The sequence below is a fragment of the Spea bombifrons genome, chromosome 11, assembly GCF_027358695.1.
Source record: "Spea bombifrons isolate aSpeBom1 chromosome 11, aSpeBom1.2.pri, whole genome shotgun sequence".
Lineage (NCBI taxonomy): Eukaryota > Metazoa > Chordata > Amphibia > Anura > Pelobatidae > Spea > Spea bombifrons.
In genome coordinates this window covers 13,316,817-13,341,568 of record NC_071097.1, presented here as the reverse complement: position 1 = coordinate 13,341,568, position 24,752 = coordinate 13,316,817, and the positions used below count along the sequence as shown (strand labels likewise).

Below are 24,752 nucleotides of genomic sequence, written 5' to 3'. Positions count from 1 at the left end.
CCCTTCCAAGCCCAGTCCTATTGGTTCCCGGAGGTTACCGTTAGGGAGGGGGTACTGTTATGAACTGAGTACTCATCTTGAGTATAATCGCTCAAAACATTCTCGACTCTCGTGTCCGGGGTAGTCGTCTGTATTATCTCATTAACTGGAAGGGTTACGGACCCGAAGACCGTTGATGTAAACCCGCCTTTTCAGTCAATGCATCTGCCCTGGTCCAGCGTTTCCATAGGAACCACCATTCCAAGCCCGGTCCTATCGGTTCCCGGAGGTTACCGTTAGGGAGTGAGTACTCTGTTCGTGAGTACAGCAGGTGAGTGGGTGTTTCCAACAGGACAGAAGAGACACAATAGAGTTTACGACTAGACTCACCCCTTTGTTGTTTAGGGCAGTTAGGGCAGGAGGCCAAAAGATGAGAGTCTCCACCGCAATACAGGCACAAATTATGGCTTGTGTGCCTATTCTTTTCTTGGAGTGATAGGGAAGGTCTTGCCAGCCCGATTTGCATAGGTTCTGCCTCTGGCACAGGTGGATGCATAGGAGGATGTGGATTTTCATGGGGGCGATTTGGGGGTGTTCTCCAACTGGGTGTTCAAGGACGTTGTCTCTCAACCGTGTGTTCTCTTAGTCTCCTATCGATGGATATGGCTAGGGACATTAGAGGTTCTAGTGATTCCGGGATCTGGCAACAGGCTAGTTTCTAATAGCGTCCGAGGGACCAGACGGAATTGATCTGTGAGGGCATAGTAGTTCCACTTGGTATCACTGAGCAGGCAGAGGAATGACGGTGAAGATCATCATACAAAGAGGACAAGGCAGCCACAAAGGAGGAATAGATATGAAAGATAGGATCATCCGTCTCTAACAGTCTGTGGGCCCAATTGGCAGGTTCACCCTCCATCAGGAGGATCACAGAACAGACATTAACAGTGTATGTGCTGTACGTGCATGGTTTAATAGAAAACATGAGTTCACAGTTTGTGACAAATCTACGGAAAGTCTTACGGTCTCCAGTGAACTTAGATGGTAGTGGAACGTGTGGTTCAAATGAAGGGCTTGGTTCTTGTGTGGCAACAGCGGGTGCAGGCGATGGAGGAGTAGCGTAAACTGCCATTCTGCGCCTGCATATCCATCATCATTTGAGCCAATTTCTCCATCTTTTGATTCATACCAAAGAGTGTGGCTTGAAGACCTGCAGGAACCATGGTGTGGCTCAGGTATACTGTCACGGCTGGCTGTGAGCTGGGGAACCAGTTGGTTCCTATTCGCAGGAAACAAACACACACGCAGAAATCCGGGCGAAGTACAAAAGGGATAATCCAAAGGCAAAGTCAGGTCACATGCAAAGGGTCAAGGCAGGCTGCAAAAATCACTGGTAGGAATCACTGGTAGGAATACTGGATAAGGTCTAGTACAAGAGCAGGCGAATCGGATAACAACGCTTGGGTATAGGGTAAAGACCAGCTGATACCTGAGCAAAGGTTTCTGGGAGGTTAGGCCTTTTATTATTTGAATTTGGCGTCAAAGTGACGCCATCGGAGGAGACACGTTGTCATGGCAACGCATGTCCGCGTCTCCTTCCCTGTCGGCAGCGTCTCCATGACAACCTGAAAATGCGGCAGCGGAGGGGGCGCATTGCCACGGAGACCCTGCGCGCTTCTGTGACAGCGAGCAGGGGAGGGGAGGAGAGGAGACACTGGGATTCATCTGCCCGTCGCTGGAGAGTACTCTGTTCGTGACATTCAGTAATAGCCTAGGAGAAGAAGCCCCATTTAATGTTCTGAAAAGGAAGCTGACATGGAAGGTTCATATAAATTCATTAAAATTAGTTCTCTGGAGCATAGTTTAGTTTAAGAAATAATAAAACAAAAATCGAGGCATCAGTTTCTGTCTCCAGACATTCTGTAATGTACTGAAAGACATTTTTGCTTAAACCAATTGAACTGCTTAAATGCCCACATGGGTTTGACAATAATTGCAAGCTAGAAGATTGAACCAGCTGCCTCAGCTATAGAAATAATTCCAGACCACCATCCAAATGTCACATGAGCTAAACTTCAGAAATCTATTATTGCAGCTGTCCTCACAGTATGATTTCATGAGTTACTTCTTGCTTCTACATCCTAGCAGACATATAGTGTCTTAATTAGTTCTACAAGCTGGAGGCAGATTCTTTTTCTTACAAATTGTTGATGCATAGAATTACCATTCACCTTGCTATTAATTGACAGCAGGGATTTGTCAGTAGAGATACAAGCCAAGCTGACTACCCCAAGAAACAAATATTTAGCCCTAATAAGAAACTCGCATAGAATATGAATATGATTGTTAAAAGCAATCACACTCCTATCATGTCCTGGTATACCCAGGTTCCAGCATGTACTTGTTGCTTGGGCATGACAGGATTGTGATTGCTGTTAACAATCATATATATGTATTAATATTGTTATTGATTTTTTTGTCCAATTTTGGTGTGTTACTTAAAGTGTGGTTAACACACCCAAACTGATCAAAAAATCCAATAACAATATTAATATACCGTATTTGCTCCATTATAAGACAAGCTTTTTTTCCAGAGCAAATGCTCTGAAAAATACCCCTTGTCTTATAATCGGGGTCATCTTATAATCAGACCTCAACTAGGTCTGACTATGAGACTAAGATCCAGATCTCCCGTAGCGATGCTCCCCCCCCCCACACTTACCGGTACTTCTGAGTCCCCGGTGCTTGGTCCGGGCAGCGTGTAGATCTCTACGCGATTCACGTACACAACTTCCGCTGCAGCCGAGAGGAGGTGCGTTTAACAGTGGGGGCTGTCTGCGTCCATCGTGCAGACCTTCCCCGGCTGTCAGAGATCAGAGTTCCCCGTGATCTCTGACAGCCGGGGAAGGTCTGCTCGATGGACGCAGACAACCCCCGCTGCTAGCCGCACCTCCTCACGGCTGCAGCGGAAGTTGTCTATGCCAATCGCATAGAGCTCTACACGGACTACGCACCGGGGACTCTGAAGCTCCGGTAAGTTTGGAGGAGGGGGAGGGAGTTTTAAATGGGGGCATAAGGCATTTCTGGAGGCAGAGTGGTCTGTGAAATGACTTTTAACCCCCTTAATGCCACTCTGCCTCCAGAAATGCCTTTTAACCCTCTATACGCCACTCTGCCTCCTGAAATGCCTTATACCTCGCTATATGCCACTCTGCCCCAGAGTGCTAGAGTGGCATATAGGGGTATAAGGCAATTCTGGAGGCAGAGTGGCATTTAGAGGGTTAAAAGGCATATCAAGGGGCACAGTGGCATATAGGGGGTATAAGGCATTTCTGGGACAGAGTGGCAAGCCAGGGGGCAGATGTGCATAACTGGGGGGCAGGTTGAAAAAAACGGAAATAAAACCAAAATATTTTTCTCAATCATAGGTTTTATTAAAAAAAAATTGTTCACATAGTTTACATGAATTAACATTTACTGGTAAAACTTTTTTTCCTATAGGGTTGTCTTATATTCAGGCTTTTTCTTTTTTTCATAAATTAATATTCAGATTTGGGGGGTCGTCTTATAATCAGGGTCATCTTATAATCGAGCCAATACGGTATATGATTGTTAACAGCAATCTTGGGCTGCAACTAACGGTTATTTTCATAATCGATTAGTTGGCCGATTATTTTTTCGATTAATCGGATAAAAAAAAAGAATGTAAATTTTTCATTTATTTAAAATAATTTAATAAACAAATGATGTTAAATACAAACAGCAGAATAAAAAAACTTTGATAAAATGCATTTCTTGTCTTTATTTCCCAACCAGCCCCCACAATTGATGCACATTTGAGCCCAGGCTTGCCACGCTGCCTCCCACATATGCCACTCCGCGCTGCCTCCCACATATGCCACGCTGCCTCCCACATATGCCACGCTGCCTCCCACATATGCCACTCCACGCTGCCTCCCACATATGCCACGCTGCCTCCCATATATACCACTCCACGCTGCCTCCCACATATACCACTCCACGCTGCCTCCCACATATACCACTCCAGGCTGCCTCCAATATATACCACTCCACGCTGCCTCCAATATATACCACTCCACGCTGCCTCCCACATATACCACTCCACGCTGCCTCCTATATATACCACTCCACGCTGCCTCCCACATATACCACTCCACGCTGCCTCCAATATATACCACTCCACGCTGCCTCCCACATATACCACTCCATGCTGCTTCCCATATATACCACTCCACGCTGCCTCCCACATATGCCATGCTGCCTCCCACATATGTCACTGTACCTGATACGCCTGATACACCACTCCATCCTCCCCAGACATGCCACGCTGCCCTCCCCACATATGCCACTCCACTCTACCCCAGATATGCCACTGTGGCCCCAGATATGCTTTATACACCCTGATACACCACTCCGTCCTCCCCACACATGCCACACTGCCCTCCCCACATATGCCTTATATACCGTATATGCCTTATACTCCCAGATATGTCACTCCGTCCTCCCCAGATATCTCATAGTCCCCTCATAGAGTCACAGACCTGTTCACAGCACACTGACACCATACTTTTACAAATAAGCACTGGGTTAATCTTCACTGCCCCCAGGATTTAGATTCCCCTTTATCTCTAACTGCACCTTAAGTTAACTTTATTAAATTAATTAAATAAACCCTCAGTCCTCATCATTAAATTAACCCTAAACACCCCATTAACCATAACTACCCCTAAATTACCTCCAAATACCCCATCAAAACAACTACCCTAAATTAACCCTAAACACACCATTAACCACAACTGCCTCAAATTAACCCCAAACACCCCATTAACCACAGCTGCTCCTAAATTAACCCTAAACACCCCATTAACCATAGCTGCCCCTAAATTAACCCTAAACACACTATTAACCATAGCTGCCCCTAAATTAACCCTAAACACCCCATTAACCATAACTGCCCCTAAATTAACCCTAAACACTCCATTAACCATAACTGCCCCTAAATTAACCCCCACCTCCCCTAACTTTCAGTAGCCCAAATATTAATTTTATACTTACAGCTAGATGAGTGTCACAGCCATGTGGTTCTGGCCTTCTGGGAGAAGAAAGGGGCGGGGCCAGTTGTCACAGTGATTACAGGGAGGGACTGGTAAGTAGGAGCTGCTGCTGTGAGTCACTGAAACGGTTTATATAATGAGGGGTATTGTTCAGAGCGTTTGCTCTGAAAAAACCCTCATTTTATAATCAATAAAAATCGATTCAACTAATCGATAATGAAATTCGTTGGCAACGATTTTCATTATCGATTATTATCGATTTTATCGATTAGTTGTTGCAGCCCTACAGCAATCACACTACTACTATCATGCCCAGGCACACCCAGGTTCCAGCATGTACTAATCAGCATTGCTAAATCAATCACACTCCTATCATGCCCAGGCAACCAGTACATGCTGGAACTTGGGCATGATACGACTGTGATTGCTGTTAGAAGTCACACCCCTAGCATGCCAAGTCAGCCAGTACATCCTGAAACCTGGCTAGCTGCCCCCCTTGTGTATTGATGCCGCCAGCAGTATGGGGTCTGCACATCACTTAAGACCTCCCTGTGCCATGCCCCTAGCCCCACTTACACATCCATGTTATCACACACACTCATTCATACACTCATTCATATACTCATTCATTCACAGGTCCATTCCCCCAAACACACATACTCGTTGTTCATATTCTCCGGAGCAGTCAGAATGCGTCCAGGGGTGGATTTTCTGTGTCGCTGAATGCCTCGCTATTGAAGCATTTCAGCAACATTGTATTGCAGACGTTGATGTCTGGGGCAGGGGCCACATGGGGCTCCTGTTGCCGATGTTGGTGTTGCCTTGACATCTAGGCATTACAACAACACCGTTTGGGTTAAGAAAGTGAAAGTGATATGCCTGGTACATCAACTGTCCTAAAGGGTCTAAACTAAAATCAATTCTGATATAGCCGTTTCGCTAATCTGACAAGTCACTACTCTAAAAATGATATCTTTATCTGGTTGCAAATATGGAAGATTATAACTACCAGTAAGAATGAGTCTTTACATTTGCCAATCATGATTTTAATAGACTTGTGATTTAAACTGTGACTTGTTTCATGATAAAATGTATTCTTGCTTTTTTGATGTAATGTTATCTAAAGTTTTGTTGCAAAGTATCTTTTACACATACCAGCAAAGTATTTACATTTAAAATTATATTAAGTCACATAAAAGAAATAAGGGCACAAAACAAAAAGATTATTTATTTAGTTCGGGTGATCAAAATAATTTTCTCTTTATAACATCACATTTTAGAGGGAAGGTATAAACTTGCCATTAAGCTGTTACGCATCATGCAGGAAGAGCTTTATTTTCCCACCCACTGAACAGGTTTTGTTGCCTTTATTCACTTTCACATACAAGCAGCATGTACTAATGTAACCCTTCTATAATGATGGTTGTGTTTCAGGAGGATGTGAAATCTGCCATGAAAATGTTGGCAAAAACATTAAGTTGCTATCACGACAATTATTCATTTGCAAAAAAAAAAAAAAATCAACATTTTTTTTTTATTATTGTATTCACTTCACAAATGGGCATCTACAAAATTCAGAACAAAAAATAAAAAGGCTTTTCACTGAATATGGTTAACCAGTGGATAAATACACAATATTGCTTTACATGTAACCCTTCCCAAGTCACGCATGCAATAGCTGAATACTCCCTCTGAAAATAATAGGCTTATTAAACACTGTTTTAGTTCTTCATGTTTTTAAGTATAGTGCAAATTGTTTTATTATTATTTTGTTATGGCATTTTTAAACAGTTTTTTTTATTTTTTTTCAGTTATGCGGGACCACTAATTATTTCAATACATAACAATATTTGTATAATAATGTAAAAATAAAAATCTATGTTTAAGACAAAGGTCCCATCATAAGATGAGCTGTGTAGGAGAACAAGAAATGTCCTACTTTTTCCAATATCAAAATTTTCCATTGTGTTTAAACCTGTACATGAGCACTTCTATCAATGTAGCAGATGTTTTATACACACTGACGGTTATTTTATTAACAAACAAAGCATGGCATTTTTAGGTGGCATGGTGTCAGAGGCACATCAATATCTAAGCTTTTATGTATTAGGAATATACACTGTATGAGGTATATAGAAAGCTTTTGTTTGAGAACAGCATCTTCAACAACACAGGAGAAAAATACCATCTATCATATTTGGAAAGACAAGCAATTGACTTGAGCATGAACCATAAAATCACAATGAAACCAGCAGATAATCGTGGAGCAGTAGTGATAATGAACACCCACAACTACAGATAAATAGGGCCTTCTATATGCTTAAAAAATCTACAAACCAAGAAACCCAAGCAGACCAATATTAACAGTTATGGATACAGAGACAGAACAGATTTCTGGCATGATTCTTATTTTGTATACCATACTGGCCTGATTTTTGGCTGCGCTGTTTGCCCAACTTTAAGTCTTTATAGTGGGGGTGCACAATTCCTATCGCCAGATGCCCAGGACATGCAGTTCCGGGCCCCGGGAAGGTGTTTTTTTTTTATTATTATTATTTTCTCTTTCATTTAGCCCTGATGCGGGAAAGCAGCAGGGTTAGAATCCAGATCCTCCTCTCTGGCAACCGGTGGAGGTCTGCGTGATGCAGACAACCCCCGCTGCTGCCGGCACTTCCACCGGGGCTTTGTCAGGGGCCATCCAGGCTGCGGAGCTGCATATCTCTGTTTTTCCCTGCCTTGCCTCAGTTCCCATGTTTTGCTGTAATCCGTTCCTGGATTTCCATATGTTCTGTTCTGTGCTTCTGATTCCTTGATTCCAGTCTTGCTCTTTGCTTCAGCTGTGTTTCCTTTATAAGGTCTGCCCCACCTGTTTGTTATGTTTGTCTCAGTCTGCAGTCTAAAGGTATGTCCTTCTCGGTTCTGAGTTTGGATTCAATGTTTAGTTTATTAGTAATTCAGTAAGCAGGGTTTAGCATTAGGACCCACCAAATATTGGAGTACTTTGGTGTAGTGGTGGGCTAAGCATACTATGGCCATATGATGTGACGGAATCTCCAATTGTTATCTTATAGTCCTAGGCTAGTCCTGTATCCATGTGTGTCTGTATTTTGTGCACTTTTGCCCTTCTACCCTGAATCACCTGAGGATTTTGGTTCCTCTCTCCTCTCCCCTTGTCCCAGTTAAGATGTCCTATCCTTGCTTAAAGGAGAAGCGTCCGAGGATTCCGGCTCCTCAATCCTTCCCCTGTGTTCCTTGCCTATTTCCTGTCCTTTGTTGTGCCCTGTATCATGTATGTCTTGTCTTGGTCTCCCTGTCCCTTGCTTGCTATGTTTCCGCTATATACTCTGCTTAGCTTCCCTACTCCCAGCCTGCAGCATCTTGCCCATGATTCTAGTGCTTCATGCCTGTTTCATGCCTGCTCCAGGGTGCTTGCAGGATATCTCCAAGTTTTGTTTTGGATTTCCACATCCAGCCAAGTTTAGTTTTGCTTTGTTCTGGACTGCAGCTATGTCAGGGCCCTGGTATGTGGCCGCACAACCCTAGATGTCCACCGGGAGAGTGCAGTTGCCCTGCACCAGGCCCTGTCCAACTCCACTACTGCGCAATACCTCCTGAACTCCATCTTTGGGCGCTCTGGGTTATTACAGTTGTCTGTATGGACCCAGTTCCTGAAGGCCTCGACGAAGGAGCGCCGGCGTTAAATGACCTTCCGGTGCTCCACCATAGAAGTCCCAGCGGAAGTGACGGCAGCAGCGGAGGTTGTCTGAGCGCATTGAGAGGCATTGGTAAGTCTGGGGAGGGGAGCAGAGTGGCATATCTGGGGAGCAGAGTGGTGTATTCCTGTTCATTAGATAAAATACTGTTTTACCCTTCCACTCATTTGTTTTTTTTTTTTCTTGAAAAATAAATTTTTCTTTAAAATAGCACCAAACTTTAAGGGTGCGGCCTATAATCGGGTGCGGCCTATAATCGGGTGCAGCCTATAATCGAGCCAATACGGTAATTACGGATGTTTTCCTGTATACAGTATCTCACAAAAGTGAGTACACTCCTCACTACTTTACATAAAATATTTACAAAAATGTAAGGGGTGTACTCACTTTTGTGAGATACTGTATGTACTAAATATGTATTTTAGTCAAATGTTGGTGTTAGCCTTTTCAGCTTCACATTCCTTTGTCCTGAACCCCTCCCCCCTCGGGTCTCCTACAGCCATAACTTACTTTAAATTTATTTAAAGTCTACTTACTACAATCTAAAGCCAAGCACCAGCTCCAGCTTTTACTCATCCCACTCACTGTCTTATTTACAGCCAAGCCATCAGATAACATTGCAATAAGCAGCTGAATAAGCCACTGAAAACACTATTGCAGTCTTTCAAACTAGAGGGCTTACAAAACCAGGATAATTAAAAAAGAAAATTAAACCTGCATTGAGAATACCCAAGAACACCTACTACAATATAGGATACAACTATACGCAAGGGACTTACAACTACTACTAAAAGAGAAACATTCCATGAACCACTTATCTTGGCTTTCCAACAACCACCGATCCTCAAACAAATACTGGACTGTGACAGAGATCAAATACTCAACCGGAGTATCTCCGTCCCCTTGGTCTTAGCCCATCTCCCAACCCCAGGGCTGATCCTTATGCAAACAAGCGGCTGTCCTAGGGGGGTTGGTTTGCTGGCGGTGCCATGAAGATCTATTTCATTGGGGACAGTTACTCTTTATAGTTACTTCCCACTTTGCCACGGGTTCGTAGCAGTAAGAGGGCACTTTGTTCTGCCCTCCTGCTGTCTTGATACTCATGCTTCAACCTGCCGACTTCTTCCACCATCAGAGGTCGCCTGTTTTTCACCCAGTCTCGGACCTCTGGTGCAGCATGATCATAAAACTGCTGAAGGAGGATTAGTTGTAAAGCATCTGGCAGTCCTATATCCAATTCTGGGCTGCCCGCTGCGTGCTGTATGCCCATGTCTTTGCTCCCCTTTCGAACCTTCTCCATTAGGCTTCAGGGATTACACCGTACAGTGCGTAAGAGTCTTGGAGGTAGCCCTCTCATAATTTACAAAATCTTCAAGGTAGCCACCAATATCGTCATCTCCATCCAAGAAGGTCTTAAACACGGAGCAGGGCAATTTCTTCTGACCGCCTCCCGCAGATCCTTGCAACGATACAACTTCTATTTGGTGTGATGGAGATCACCAAAACGAGCCCAGACTCTCCCTCAAAACAGACAAAAACTAACCAAAAAGTTCTGAATTTTGGTCCGAAATCTACAGGCTCTTGAACTTCCACTTTCTCTGAATGTTTCTCTATCTTCTCTGCCAATCACCCTGCCCTGCTTCCATGTCTCGCATTTTGTCTCTTCTTTTCTCTCTTTTTTCTTCTCTCCTCACTTGCATCTGCGTTGACTCCAATGCATGCAAACTTACCTTGTGATTTCAATCACATCTGTTTGCCTGTTCTGACTAATTGCCTGTGATTGTACTACACGGGATCCTAGCTAGTCTAAAAATTGTTATCGGGGTTCTCTTGGTACTTTACAATAACCAATGAATAAGAGTGAAGTACAGTAGTTGTACAAATTCAGGGTCTCAAATCACTGAGAGACGGTATAGGTGGAGAAGCCACTCTAAAGTTAAGGTATCACCTTAAATCATCATTGAGTCTTAATCACACACACATCAAATGCAAGAGGCCTGGTAGAAAGAGGCCAGGCTCATGGGTGAACAAGAGTACCCGCTCAGTTATTTAAATACAAATGTATGTACTAAAATAACAAGCTGCCAGTGTAACAAATAAATCGCAAGTTTATTATTACTCATATGCATACCTGGGAACTCTCCGGGTCAACATCTGAATCCTCCGGGTCACGGGAGCGACACACCGCGCCCATTTGCCCTTTAATGGGGGTGTTTCCCTGCTGACATCAGTGGGAAAGCCCCCAATGTCAGAGGGACCTCCCACGGTCAGCGGGCAGTCATGGCCCCGTCCCGCAAGGAAAGGCTCCGGGTAGCCGGAGAGAAGAAGTAACCAGGTATATTCATATGTTTGAATCTTGATGGAGTGAACATTAGGAACATGAACAGCAAGGGCTCTGCCTACAAAGCGTCCTTTGGGACAACAGACCATTTGGCTCCATTGTTAATACCCAAGAACACCCAATTGGTTCTCAAACATGATATAAGCAAAATAAAAGTCACAATAAAAACAACCCTTACCTGTTCCTCTTTTTCTTTTGCTTTATTTTTCTGGATTCTTAAGGAATTAATGTCTCGGGGTGGAATGATTGATATCTGATGCATGTTCATCAAACTTGTATTTAGTCCTCTTTAGATAGAATGTTTTCCATGTTGATCTGTTGACTTGGCTTCTAGATTGAAATACAAAATATGGCTATCATTATTGTAGCAATAAAAACACAATCGATATAATAAATACAGCAAAAAAATCAGATTTTTCAAAAAATTTCAGTTTGTTTTAATTTTTCACACTAATATCAGTTTATTAATACCGTAGTTTAAGCTTAAAAACGGCCTTGCAAAGGAACAAAGTAAAACACTAAATGTGTTTTTACAATTCTAACTATATTTTGCATCTATATTAATAAACTATGTATAATACCCAATTTCATTATATTTTATATTTATCCATATGGTTAACTTGTCTAAAGAAGATACATATGTATTATATATGTTTGCATTGCGAACAGGTTAAGCTGTTCATATATTCTTAGTTTAAGGCAACCCCACACATCTGACTACATGATATAGCGGTAAACACCTCTCACTGAAAATCATATTTTTTCCCTGTTATTTACCTAAGAATTCTAAACCAAGTGGTAAAAATAACAGAAACAAAATTATTGTGTTAAAAGCTCCCAGCTTTTTTAGTACATTTACATTTACTACATGACATATCTAGGAGAAAACCCACTGCAGTGAAGAGTCAACTCTTGTGTGATTCAGTCACCTTTTCTGTCCAACAACGGTTTATAAATTGCTAGCTTCTGATTTTACAAAAGCCAAAGCCGCTAATGCAGGTGAACATAGGATTCATTATAGGACAAATCTCCAGGATTACTGTGGTTTGAGTACACTGCAGTTTTACTAAATTCATACTACTCAGGTTATCGTGAAAAAAAATTACTTAAAATAAGAATTTGTTGTAGAAAGCTTTTCATTATTGCACTGAACACAGCTAATTTCATAATTAGAAAAACATTCATATGGGCTGCACCAAATGGTGATGGAAAATGTATATATTAAATGCCAAGGGCCTGTGGGCATCTTACTTGCTACATTGCCAGCACTGTGTACAAATTTGGAATGACGTTACATTGCTGGTTCTCAACCATGGGTGATTTCCTTACCATTATACATTTGTAATGCAGTGTCTGGCAGACACAGAAAGGGCAGCACCAGCATTGTTTTTATAACACTGCTCCATTATTTTTATACTATATAATTATTGGCAACTATTTTAGTATTAGATTTCCTTTTAATATTTTGTTTATTCATGTATATGAATAATTGTACGAATTGCATGGTAGTTATGTTTATTTTAAAGTCTAGTCATGATGGATATTATGGCGGGAACGACTGGGTACACCCACCAGACGATCCTTCCTTCTCCCCATGGCCACCGGGGACACGAAACTTCAACCGTCAGGCAGTACTAGCATCGAAGACAGCAGGAAACATAGCTCTTTGTGAACCTCCGTGGCACCATAGTATACAGAAGCATAGCAATACAGTGCTTTACCACCCTGACAAGGGCAGCAACAAGGCTTACCTCAATAACAAGACAGGACTCGTATTGAGGTATAACAGGAACTACTTAATTTGAACCAAACACAGAACTATATATATACAAGTAAGAAACAAGAAGCAAGACAAATGTCAGAGGATCTAATTACCCTGTCAGGAAGGAAGTAATTTGATCACATCCTGCAACACAATATTATTATTATTATTATCCTTTATTTATATAGCGCCAACAGTTTACGCAGCGCTTAATACAATACATAAATTCAAGGGATATGACAAGACAAGAATTGACAGACTAAGACAAACCGATACATTTGGTGGAGAGAGCCCTGCTCCCAAGCTTACAATCTAGAGGGAAATGGGGTGACAAACATAAGGCACAGAGAAAGGGTGAGAGGTATTGTGGTGGTTGTATCGATGACAAGGAAGTTCTAGCAGCTAAGATGGTATGCTTCTCTGAAGAAGTGGGTTTTTAGATGTTTCTTGAATGTCGGGAGGGAGGGTGAATGCTGAAGGTTCCTTAGGAGTAGATTCCAGAGATATGGGGCAGCTCGAGTGAAATCTTGTAGACGGGAAAAGGAAGAGGTGATGAGTGAGGAGGAGAGCCTTAGCCCATGGGAGGAACGTAGGGATCGAGTAGGAGAGTATTTGCTAATGAGGTCAGAAACGTACGGAGGAGCAGTATTATGGATGGCCTTATATGTCAGTACCAGGATCTTAAATTTAATTCTAAAGGTAATTGGGAGCCAGTGGAGGGTTTCACAAAGGGGGGAAGCAGAAGAGGAGCGACGTGCAAGGAAGATGAGCCTAGCAGCGGCATTTAGGATAGACTGTAGAGGAGAGAGTCGAGACAGTGGAGTGCCAACCAGAAGAGTGTTGCAGTAGTCAAGACGGGAAATGATAAGGGAATGAACCAGGGTTTTTGTGGATTCTTGGGTGAGGAATGGGCGGATACGAGAGATGTTTTTTAGGTGCAAGCAGCAGGATCTGGCGAGGGACTGAATGTGAGGGATGAAGGAGAGGTTTGAGTCAAGGATGACCCCAAGGATACACAATATCCGGGGAAGGACAGACATAAGACATAAATAATTACATTAATTGGGGAAGTAGACATAGAATGATGACAGACATATAATTGAATTGAAATAGGCAATGGCTAGGACATAGAGCTAATATGGGCAAGCAGGATTAACAGATACTGGCTGTGTATTTAGTTATTATATACACAGCAGTAGGGGGTACACAAAAGTACTAACACCTAGCGCATTAATACAAATTTCTTCACTACCCAGATAATCACCCTTAGACCAGGATGTCCTGTTGGCATTTACAGTTCTGTGCGGGAAATGTGGTAACACATATAATAGGGGAAATCAGTAGAAAGTGGATCCCTGTACCCACTTCCCCAAGAACAGAACACCTTCTAATGACAGTGCCCACTGTCAGCAGGCAGGAGGCTAGCCATCAGTCCATTCATTCATTCTCTCAATTCACACAATTCATCCACATATTACTTCATTTATTACTCATTTATTACTCATTCTCACTCTTTCTTTCAAGATTCTTACTACCGCCCTTTCTCATGATCTCTACCCACTTTCCCATCCTACTCACTACCTACCCCCTCTACTACCCTTCTCAATATCTACCCTATTCTCACTATCAACCCCCCCCCTTTGCAATTCACTTACGCTGGTGAAGTCCTGTGGTGGGAGCACGAGGCCTCAGTCTCGCTGCCCTGCCTCGGCGCACGCAGCTTCACCGCTGAATTGTTAGCATGTGTGTGGGTGAGTGTTAACATATGGTGTTACCAAGAGTGTGTGTGAGCGTATGGTGTTAAGGTGTTAGGGGTGAGTCTAGGGTTAGTGTCGCCTGGGAGAGAGAGAAGTAGCAGGGGTGTGTACAGTGTTAGAGTGACTACATGTTAGAGCTAGTTTGCACGTTAACATGTATGTGTGTCAGTTACAGAAAGCCATGAAAAAATACAGCACTCAAGCGCCACAAACACTAGGCTTGCCCTTGCTCTTGTAAGGTGTGCTCATGGGAAGATCATAAGACAAAATCATGGGTGAAGCAATCATGGGTAGGACAATGGGATGGACATGGGGCGGGCTTATAGGTGGGGAGTGGGGGCCCAGGCATTAGACCTATACTGGGCCCCAAGATTTTTGATGTCGGCACTGAAATTACTTAATCACTAATCTGATAAACATAAATCATAAGAGATATGTTTCTGTCTTGGCTGAAATTAGGGGCGTAGCTGAAAACTGTAAAGGGATTAACAATACAATGGGGTCCCAACCTCAACTATCTATTAGCGGCCAAAATCAGTTCCAAGGTTTGGCTGGGGTAGATGTCTGTAGTACTGGAATGGGGGGGGGAAAGACAGACTATACAACATAGTAGTGCACCATGGGGTGGGGGGGTCTGACATTAAACAATGGCGGATGCATATCCTGGATGTCTGCCAGAGATAATCCCCTCGGCAAGTGATGAGATTACATACTGCTGGGGGTAGGCACAGAAGTCTTTACAAAGCCAGGGCCCATAGTCAATAGGGGCACCCGGGGTACCAATGGAGAACTGAAGATGTTATGGGCGCAATCCCTTGTCGGGACCCTGAGCGACAGAATTGGAAACTTCCCCCGGAATAGTCCACGTGGTAGCCGGGCCAGGGTTCCATAGCCCTGGCTGGGTAAACCTCAGTCTTAATGATTGGTAATAAAACCAGGGTTCCCAAATGAGCTCCCTGAGTTTTGCCCACCACAAGCTTAATGTAACCTCAAAACAGCGAGGTGGCAGGACAAAGGATGTCCGTAGCGACGCAGTTCCAATTGTAGACTGTCCCGGTCAGGCACAACAAGCGTTTCCTGGCTGGTAGAGCCCCCATATATAGCCAGCTAGTTCATGGGAGTCTGGTTAGTGCAGACCAGACACCCACCAATGAGCACAGGGTTACTTAGACATAAGAGGCAGGCAAGTAAGGAACTTCCCCAGGAATCTACCAGTACCCCCTCCCAAACTCAAACATACTCCCATGGGTCCTCAGCCTCAGGGGGTTACCGTGACAACTCACGTGATAAATTGCCCAGTATTTTTTTGTCCACAATTTAGAAACACCCCGAATTTCCTCTGCAGGTTAACTATTCACACGTCTAGTTGGTAACTGAATTCACATGGATGGCTGCAATATATGCTATGGGTTAACCTGTTTGTGTGATGTGTGACACCTAATGTATGTGCAATGCTCATTTCAACAAGAAACCAGCTTCCTGTTAGGAGAACTACAGGGCACAAATACTTCTGTTTGGAATTTCCCAGCCAGACAAGACAACTCAGCATTATACATAACAATGGACTACTGGCCATTAGCCAACAAAGTGTACTTGAAAAACATTTTAGACTCATGTAAAAAGAGTTGTATTTCACTTCTTATGTCATTTTAACCCACAGATTTGCTAACAGAAAATGTGATCAATTACCGTATTTGCTCGATTATAAGACGACCCTGATTATAAGATGACCCCCAAATCTGAATATTAATTTAGGAAAAAAAGAAAAAGCCTGAATATAATACGACCCTATTGGAAAAAAGTTTTACTAGCAATTGGTAATTCATGTAAACAATTTTTTTAATAAAAGCTATGATTGAGAAAAATATTTTGGTTTTATTTCCTTCTATTTTCCAACCTGCCCCCCCAGTTATGCATATCTGCCCCAGAAATGCCTTATACCCCCTATATGCCACTGTGCCCCGTGATATGCCTTTTAACCCTCTATATGCCACTCTGCCTCCAGAAATGCCTTATACCCATTTATGCCACTCTGGCATTAAGGGGGTTAAAAGGCATATTATGGGGCAGAGTGGCATATAGGGAGGTTTAAGGCATTTCAGGAGGCAGAGTGGCGTATAGAGAGTTAAAAAGGCATTTCTGGAGGCAAAGTGGCATTAACGGGGTTAAAAGGCATTTCATAGAGCACTCTGCCTCCAGAAACGCCTTATGCCCCCCATTTAACACTCCCCCGCCCCCCCAAAACTTACCGGTGCTTCTGAGTCCCCTGTCATGTAGCCGGGGCAGCGTGTAGATGTCTACGCGATTCGCTGACAATCTCTGACAGCCGGGGAAAGTCTGCGCGATGGACGCAGAGAACCCCCGCTGCTAGCCACGCCTCCTTCCGGCTGCAGCGTAAGTTGTCTACGCGTAGACATCTACACGCTGCCCCTTCTACACACCGGGGACTCAGAAGCACCGGTAAGTGGGCCGGGGGGGGGGGGACAGGAGGATCCAGGTCCCCTGCAGCTGCGGGGGATCTGGATCTTAGTCGTCTCATAGTCAGACCTATTTAAGGTCTGATTATAAGACGAGGGGTATTTTTCAGAGCATTTGCTCTGAAAAAAACCTTGTCTTATAATCAAGCAAATACGGTATTTTAAGGTAGCTGCAGAAGCAATCAGCACAGGCAACAAAATTAACGAGGTGGTTGTGAACTTTAAAGTTTTTTCAGGGCTTACTGTAAGTTACACGCATACAGGTTAACGTGCAAACTAGCTCTAACATGTAGTCATTCTAACACTGTACACTTACATACACACACCCCTGCTACTTCTCTCTCTCCCAGGCGGCACTAACCCTAGACTCACCCCTAACACCTTAACACCATACGCTCATACACACTCTTGGTAACGCCATATGTTAACACTCACCCACACACATGCTAATACTTAATCCTTTAAATCCTGTAAATTTCAAGGTGAGGCCTCCATGTAACGTGCACATTAATAATTATGATAGAAGTCTTGCTATAAGGAAAATAGACCAATTTTCACAAAATAATAGCAACTTCTCTTTTACCCTTCTCTCAATAAATAACAGTAAAGCAGAATTAGTGGTAACTGTTGTAAAACCTTTGTGCATCTAAGTATTATTTTCCAACAGAAGGGGGCTAACTTGGCAGGTGTTTCCAGAAATAACAATTTTGCTATTTTCAGTTTCTAAATGTTTGGATGTTAGCAGACGATCCTGTGAACGAATAGCAACATTACTCGTTTTTCTGGTATTTTTAAAGAGATGTAAAATAGTTTATTTGAAATAAAATGTATTGCTTAATGCAGTCATTAAATGGCATTTATTTCCTTGAGTTCACAGCTGAAGAAAAAGCAACATGATAAATAACAGAGCCACAATCTTACAATCTATGGTTGTGTGGGTGACATGGAAATGTAATGGTTCATTCAGTAGGGGTTATATTTGTATTTTCATGAAGGATCAGCAGAAGACACTGCCCTATGTCAGGCCTAGGGCAGCACCAAAGGTCAATATGCCTCTGAGTGTAACTACTTATTACCAAAGACCAAATCAGCCCTCTTATCCTAAAACAATCACCAGACCTGGCCTTTGAAAATATTTCTCCTCGTCATAACATATTGTTAGTAAATAAACCACTTTAACAGCATATAATGTATATAGTATGTGAACCTAACGTTAAATAGACATGGGTTTACTGAAACAACCAGTAATTATCACTGCGGAGTGTCTTGGTCCCAAAAACACTGCCCTGTTACCCAGAAACCCACCTATCCATCATAAGTGATTGCTTCTGCTGTACATTTATGTGGCTGTACATTTAACTAATTATAACATATTTTGATGTCAGCACACACACTTACAAGTGTGATATAAGTGTGTCACTTAAAGTTTGTAACTAACTATAATTTTTGGAAAGCCAAATTTCATTAAATAGTTCCTCAAGTTCATGTTTACTGTCCCAGATCCTTGTTGTTGCTTCATCTAACTGCTTAATTTATTCTCAATCACAAAACACCCAAGCTACTTGTCCTCGGACATGTACCATGTTGAGCTGGAAGCCTAAAGAACAAAAATGTACTAGGAAATGGTACATACAAGTTGATGTAACATTACATTAAGTAGCAATAGCAAACCTTTAGATAAAAGCTGCAAAAGGAATAGAAAAATCCATTAGATTCTATGACATTTTAGGTTCTCCTCTTGACCACATACAGTGGCGTAACTACAGAGGTCACAATTACGAATGGGCCCATCTATATAAGGGGCTAGGGCAACCCCTGGATCCACCTGTTCATGTCTCCATGTGCTGGTTCAGAATTCCTCAGAAAGACCTGGACAGGGTTGGTTGGTTGGTCATCACATGACCCTGCGGTGACACTGAGGCTGCTCGCACAATGCGTGAGCAGCAAAAGCTGCAGGAGAGGTAAGGAGTTACGGGCAGAAGAGGGTATGTTTGTATGCATGTGAGCATGCATGTGAGCATGCATGTGTATGTAGAAGTGTATGTGAGCATGAATGCCTATGTATAATTGTGTGTGAGCATGAATGTCTATGCATAAGTATATGTGGACATGGATGTCTATGCATAAGTGGTCTCATTTATAGCTAAATTTCTAATGAATGCAACCCAATGAGTTCCAGTTTTCCTTCTGATAGTATCATTATCAAATTATTATTATTTTGTTGCTGTCTTCAAGAGGTATAGAAACATAAACTGCTGATAAACCTAGTGGACTTGTTCATTTTTGCAAGCTAATATGCAAAATAGCAATGCAACATGTCAAAGATAATTATATGTTGAAATCAGAAAAGATGAAGAGCTATTTAAAATATCTTTAAAGCAATGTATGAACAATCCTCTCTAGCAATCAATAATACATTTTTATGTGTTATGGCCACTCTACTTTTCACATATTCTCTGTTAGCTATGATTTTTTATTATTTAAAACTTCCCAAGGAAATCTGCAGCAGTGCTTTTATCAGTCACCGCTTATTTTCACATATTCCAACCAATTTTTGGTGTGTCAATTTTTCTTAAAGTAATATTTTCCAACTGAGCTATCGTGACAAGTTTAAAAAATCCTAGCATTTTGAAAGATAAGATGGAAGGAGCATTTTGATCTAGTTTCGATTCATTTTGGGAATGAAAAAAGTATAAAGTGGTGGACTGATTCTATGACCACAATCATGCAAACACCATTGCTTTATAATGGCTTATGCAATTTTCTTTGAAATTACATAAGTTAGTCCCCCGTATATAGGCCGCACCCTAAAAGTTTGGTGCTTTTTTAAAGAAAAAGTTTTTTTCTTTAAAAAAGCACCAAAAAAACATGCTGCCACTCTGTCCCCCCCGACATATGCTGCCACTCTGTCCACCCCCGAGATATGCTGCCACTGTCCTCCCCCCCCCCCCTGAAATATGCTGCCACTGTCCTCCCCCCCCCCCTGAGATATGCTGCCACTGTCCCCCCCCCCCGAGACATGCTGCGTAGATGTCCCCCGCCGGCCCCGCAAGAAACCCGGGAGTCTGCTCTGGTAAGTCTTGGGGGCAGAGGTAAAACGCATCATGCGGACGGTCACCAGCTGCGGCGATGCGGGTAAACAACCTCCGCTGCCGGGACATCTGCACGATGTGCTTTAACAATCTCACTTGCCGGGACTCCCCCCGTGGGAATTCCCGGCAAGGGAGATTGTTAAAGCACATCGCCGCAGCCGGTGACCGTCCGCACAATGCGCTTAGACAACCTCCCGTGCCAGCACTCCCCCCCGTGGAAAGGTAGAAAAAAGGTGTCGCGGCTTGGAAGAAATGGGGGATATGAGAGTAGAGAAGTAGAGCTGTTTGGCGGGAGAGAGGGCAGAGTTGTAGGTGCAGAGCATGAATTTAGTGAAGTCTTTGCTGGATTTGGATTTTCTGAAGTAGCATTCAGTCGTGCGGCAGCACTTCTGAAGAAACCGTGTGGTTTTGGTATGCCAGGGTGGGCGTTTCAATTATCAGGGGAAACATTTGGTAATTGGAGCTATGCTGTCGAGGGATGAGGCAAGTGTATTGTTATAAAAAGAGGCTGCTGCTTCTGGGCAGGGCCAACGTTTTATGATGCAATCCACCACTCACCAATCCCGTGATATCCGGGTTCATCCTTATAGCCTACAAGAAAGGCTCCAGAGAAAGAACGCAAAGCATGGGAGACAAAGGGCATCCCTGCCTAGTGCCATTGGTTATGGGAAATGAGTCTGAAAGGGCAACATTAATGTGAACCCTAGCCGAAGGCCGAGAATACAGGGCAGACACCCACCCCATCATATGAGGACCAAAACCCAGTTTCCTAGGCATAAACGTCAAGCCGGTCAAACGCTTTCTCCGCATTAGTCAAGAGCAAAATAGCCCTGGAACCCGTACGCTTAATCAAATGAATGAGATTGACTGCACGTATAGTCCCATCTCTACACTCCCAATCCGCCACAAACCGCGACTGATCCGAGTGGATCAAGTCTGGAAGGAACTGCCCCAAACGCAAGGAGAGGATCTTAGAAAACAACTTCAAATCCACATTTAATAGTGAAATGGGTCTATAACTCCCACAAAGCTTCACATCCCTCCCCTCCTTCGGAATTACTGAAATCGTAGAGGCCAATGCAATGGGTGAAAAGTTCGTCCGTCAGGTGGGGCCCTAGAGTATTGAAAAATGTTTGGAGAGCTTAATCGCTACGTCCAGTTCCCTGATGGAAATTGGTGCCTCCAACGCCCCAGAGTCACCGGGGGACAATTTATGACTCAGATGCTGAGACAAGTAATGTCGGATAGCCAGCTTGCGGACATCCGGCGTCAGATTGGCCAAAAAGTAATCACGGAGAGACGCCCCGTAGATTGGAATTGTGATTTTCTTCACAGCTTTCTTTGCTGTATCCTCAGTGTGTAAAACTTGGAATTTTACTGTATTTAGGTACATTCTGAACATTAATGAACAGGATTTGAGCATAGACCTTATTTTTTCAAAGAAAGTAGCTTACTTTTTGAAAACGTTACATTTTACAGTTTAATACATAGGAATTTAGAAAAGTCATCTTATGTCAACATTTACAAGCATCTCGGCTCCCACAGAGTAAAATATGCCCTTATTATCTACAAAGAAATTACACCGAGTACAAACAAAAAAGCATGTTGTATAAATTGTTTTAATAAGTAAATTTAGTTACACTAAGAGAAGCGATTGTGATAAAGCCCCCTTTATGTTTTTTATATGTTAAAACTGACATTCATCATTTTTATTCCATATTAACACTTCTAATCAGCTGAATGTCCTTGCAAGTGTTGTCAGCCACGGGAGCTTTACCTCTGCTGGTGAAAGAATGATCTCTAAAATACATGGATAATAATCTAGCATCTCCAAGATGATCATTTAACTTATCCCTTCTTGGGTACATATGGCAGTTCTAAACTTATACTGATACAGCCAGTCAGAATCCACAATCTACACAATGTGACATGAGACATACAAAAAATGAGAATTATCTTGCCAAGAATCTTACTGCATTCAAATTTGCAGAAAACCATTTAAGCATATATGATGATCTATAACATTTTCATAAAGTAGATAAATAGTTATGTGACAATATCACATAATTTAAATGGACAATATTTTACTTGCAAATTAATACAACTGCAATATATTTGAATATTTGAATCAATATTTGCACGCAATTAAAAGCAGTTAGTAAATGGCTTCATCATCTGTACAGAAACAATTGTACAAATAAGTGCTTTCAGAATAACTCAGTTTAATGAGCCTCTCAGCACATCTCTAGGAAAAACAGGAAACTACTCAGACTGTCTAGCTATACATATCATCTCATTTATCTAACAAGGAATTATCCTCAGTTCAACAAAATGTGCAATAATGCTTCTGTGGAAATGGGTATTGTGACTTATTATTAGCAACTTGTATTTCTTCCATTTAGAATTCAGACACTTATTTATCACACTAATTCTAACACCATACAGGGACATACACTAATACACACAAAACACTCTAACGCTGTAATGCCCAGTTATACCAGTATATGCTAGACCCTGGGCATGATAGGAGTGTGATTATATTAATACTGTTGTGGATTGTTTTGGCCCAATTTTGGTGTGTTACTTACTTTTAATAAGTGTGTGTGTTTTTTTGTTTTTTTTTTAAAGGTGTGGGGGCAGCAGGGGCTAATGTTTATATATAGATAGATAGATAGATAGATAGATAGATAGATAGATATTGTGACACAATACCCCTTCACTTTGGTACTCTGTCCGGGAATCTTTACTTACACACAGTCTACCAGGCTGCAGAGACGGCTCAGACACGAGGAGGGTAAAATAAAAAAGCTGGGCCTGTTTTATTTTGTCACCACAGGCATTACAGAAAATAAATAAATCAAAACAAAAAGCCTTGCTCTCGTGAGCACTAACTAATACAGGATTCTCAACCTAACTACAGTTGGGCGGCTTATCCGTTCCAACAAACAAAATAACAAAATTGCATGTAATATTGTCAGCACTCAGTATTTTAGCAGCTCTCTCCCTCTCTCTCTCAGGGAGCCAAATGATCTCTCTCTTGCTCTCAGATCAGGAGGCTACTTAACTGCCTCTCCCATTAATTAGTAGATACAGGTGAGTGTTTAGGAGAGTAACCGTGAATCTCCGGACTGGATTTCCACCTGCTGGTATTCTGCTGCTCACAAACTGTGGAGTGGAGCACTGGCCCGCCCTACTCTCCAAATGCTCCACCCCAGGGACCCAAAATACACAAATAACAAATATCAATAATTACATTCTTAACAATACATCTCCCTGGGGCTAGTAGAAACTATTGTGGGTAACCACCCTGCAAAATATAAGGGGATATTTAAACTCCCTCCATTATCATCCCCTGCTTTCTGTCACAATATATATATATATATATATATATATATATATATATATATATATATATATATATATATATATATATAAATAAATATATATATATATAAATAAATATATATATATATATAAATAAATATATATATATATATAAATAAATATATATATATATATATATATATATATATATATATATATATATATATAAATAAATACATATACCGTATTTGCTCGATTATAAGACGACCCTGATTATAAGACGACCCTCCAAAATCTAAATATTAATTTAGGAAAAAAACAAAAAGCCTGAATATAAGACTACCCTATAGGAAAAAAGTTTTACTAGTAAATATTAATTCATTTAAACAATTTTTTCATATTTAATAAAAGCTATGATTGAGAAAAATATATATTTTTTATTTCCTTTTATTTGCCAACCTGCCCCCCCCGTTATGCACATCTGCCCCCAAGGTTGCCACTCTGCAAGGTTCCTGTTCTTCAGAACATTACTTATAAACAGGAATATATCTGTATCAAAAATGGAAAGAAAAACACTTTTCTTGTGTAAACATCTTCATAGGGGATGTTTTTTTTTACTTCCTAGAGGTCGGCATTACATAGGTGCCAATTAGGGAGTGCTACTTTTCATATATGTAAACATAAACAATGTAATAACATATAATAATAATGTAAACCTTAAAAAAGATTTCATAGCCCTGTGGAAATCTCCTGCTAACCTCTTTGTTAAATACACTCTGTAACATTTATAAAAACACAATATTGCATTGCATATTACTAGAGTACTTAATGTATGTGCTACTCATTTTATAAAAACCTAAAATTAATATATAGGCCCCATACATCTTATGCAAGTAACTCCTGCTAAGCAATAAGGAAAAAAATAACTGTATCAAAGCTATGTCTAATTAAAAACAACATGAACACATCAGATAATGGCTTCCAACTGATACAGGGAATCAGCAGTGTATCTCAAAGGATATTAATGAATCAAGATGAATATAGTCAGAAGTAATAAACTGCATCTTAGTAGCCACATTAAAATATAGTAGAAATGAAGTATTAAAATCTAATCTGATATTTGGGTTTCTAATAAGTGACTTATAAAGTGCATCAAAACATTTGAGTATGGTCAGAAAATATTAAACATTGTTAATGTGAATAATGAAGAAATGCAGAAATGAAGTCTGTCC

At 41.7% G+C, this 24,752-nt stretch overlaps 1 protein-coding gene across 4 annotated transcripts in view; it reads right to left on the bottom strand.

The window, feature by feature from the left end:
- MARCHF8 (membrane associated ring-CH-type finger 8) overlaps positions 1–24,752 on the bottom strand; it is a 169,378-nt gene that overhangs the window by 51,792 nt on the left and 92,834 nt on the right. For 3 of the 4 annotated variants that reach the window (XM_053451310.1, XM_053451308.1, XM_053451312.1), the window contains exon 2: positions 11,287–11,438. In XM_053451310.1, the coding sequence (XP_053307285.1) occupies positions 11,287–11,376 (90 nt within the window). In that variant the 5' untranslated portion in view covers positions 11,377–11,438. The remainder of the gene's footprint in view (positions 1–11,286; positions 11,439–24,752) is intronic. The other variant, XM_053451309.1, reaches the window with a different exon arrangement.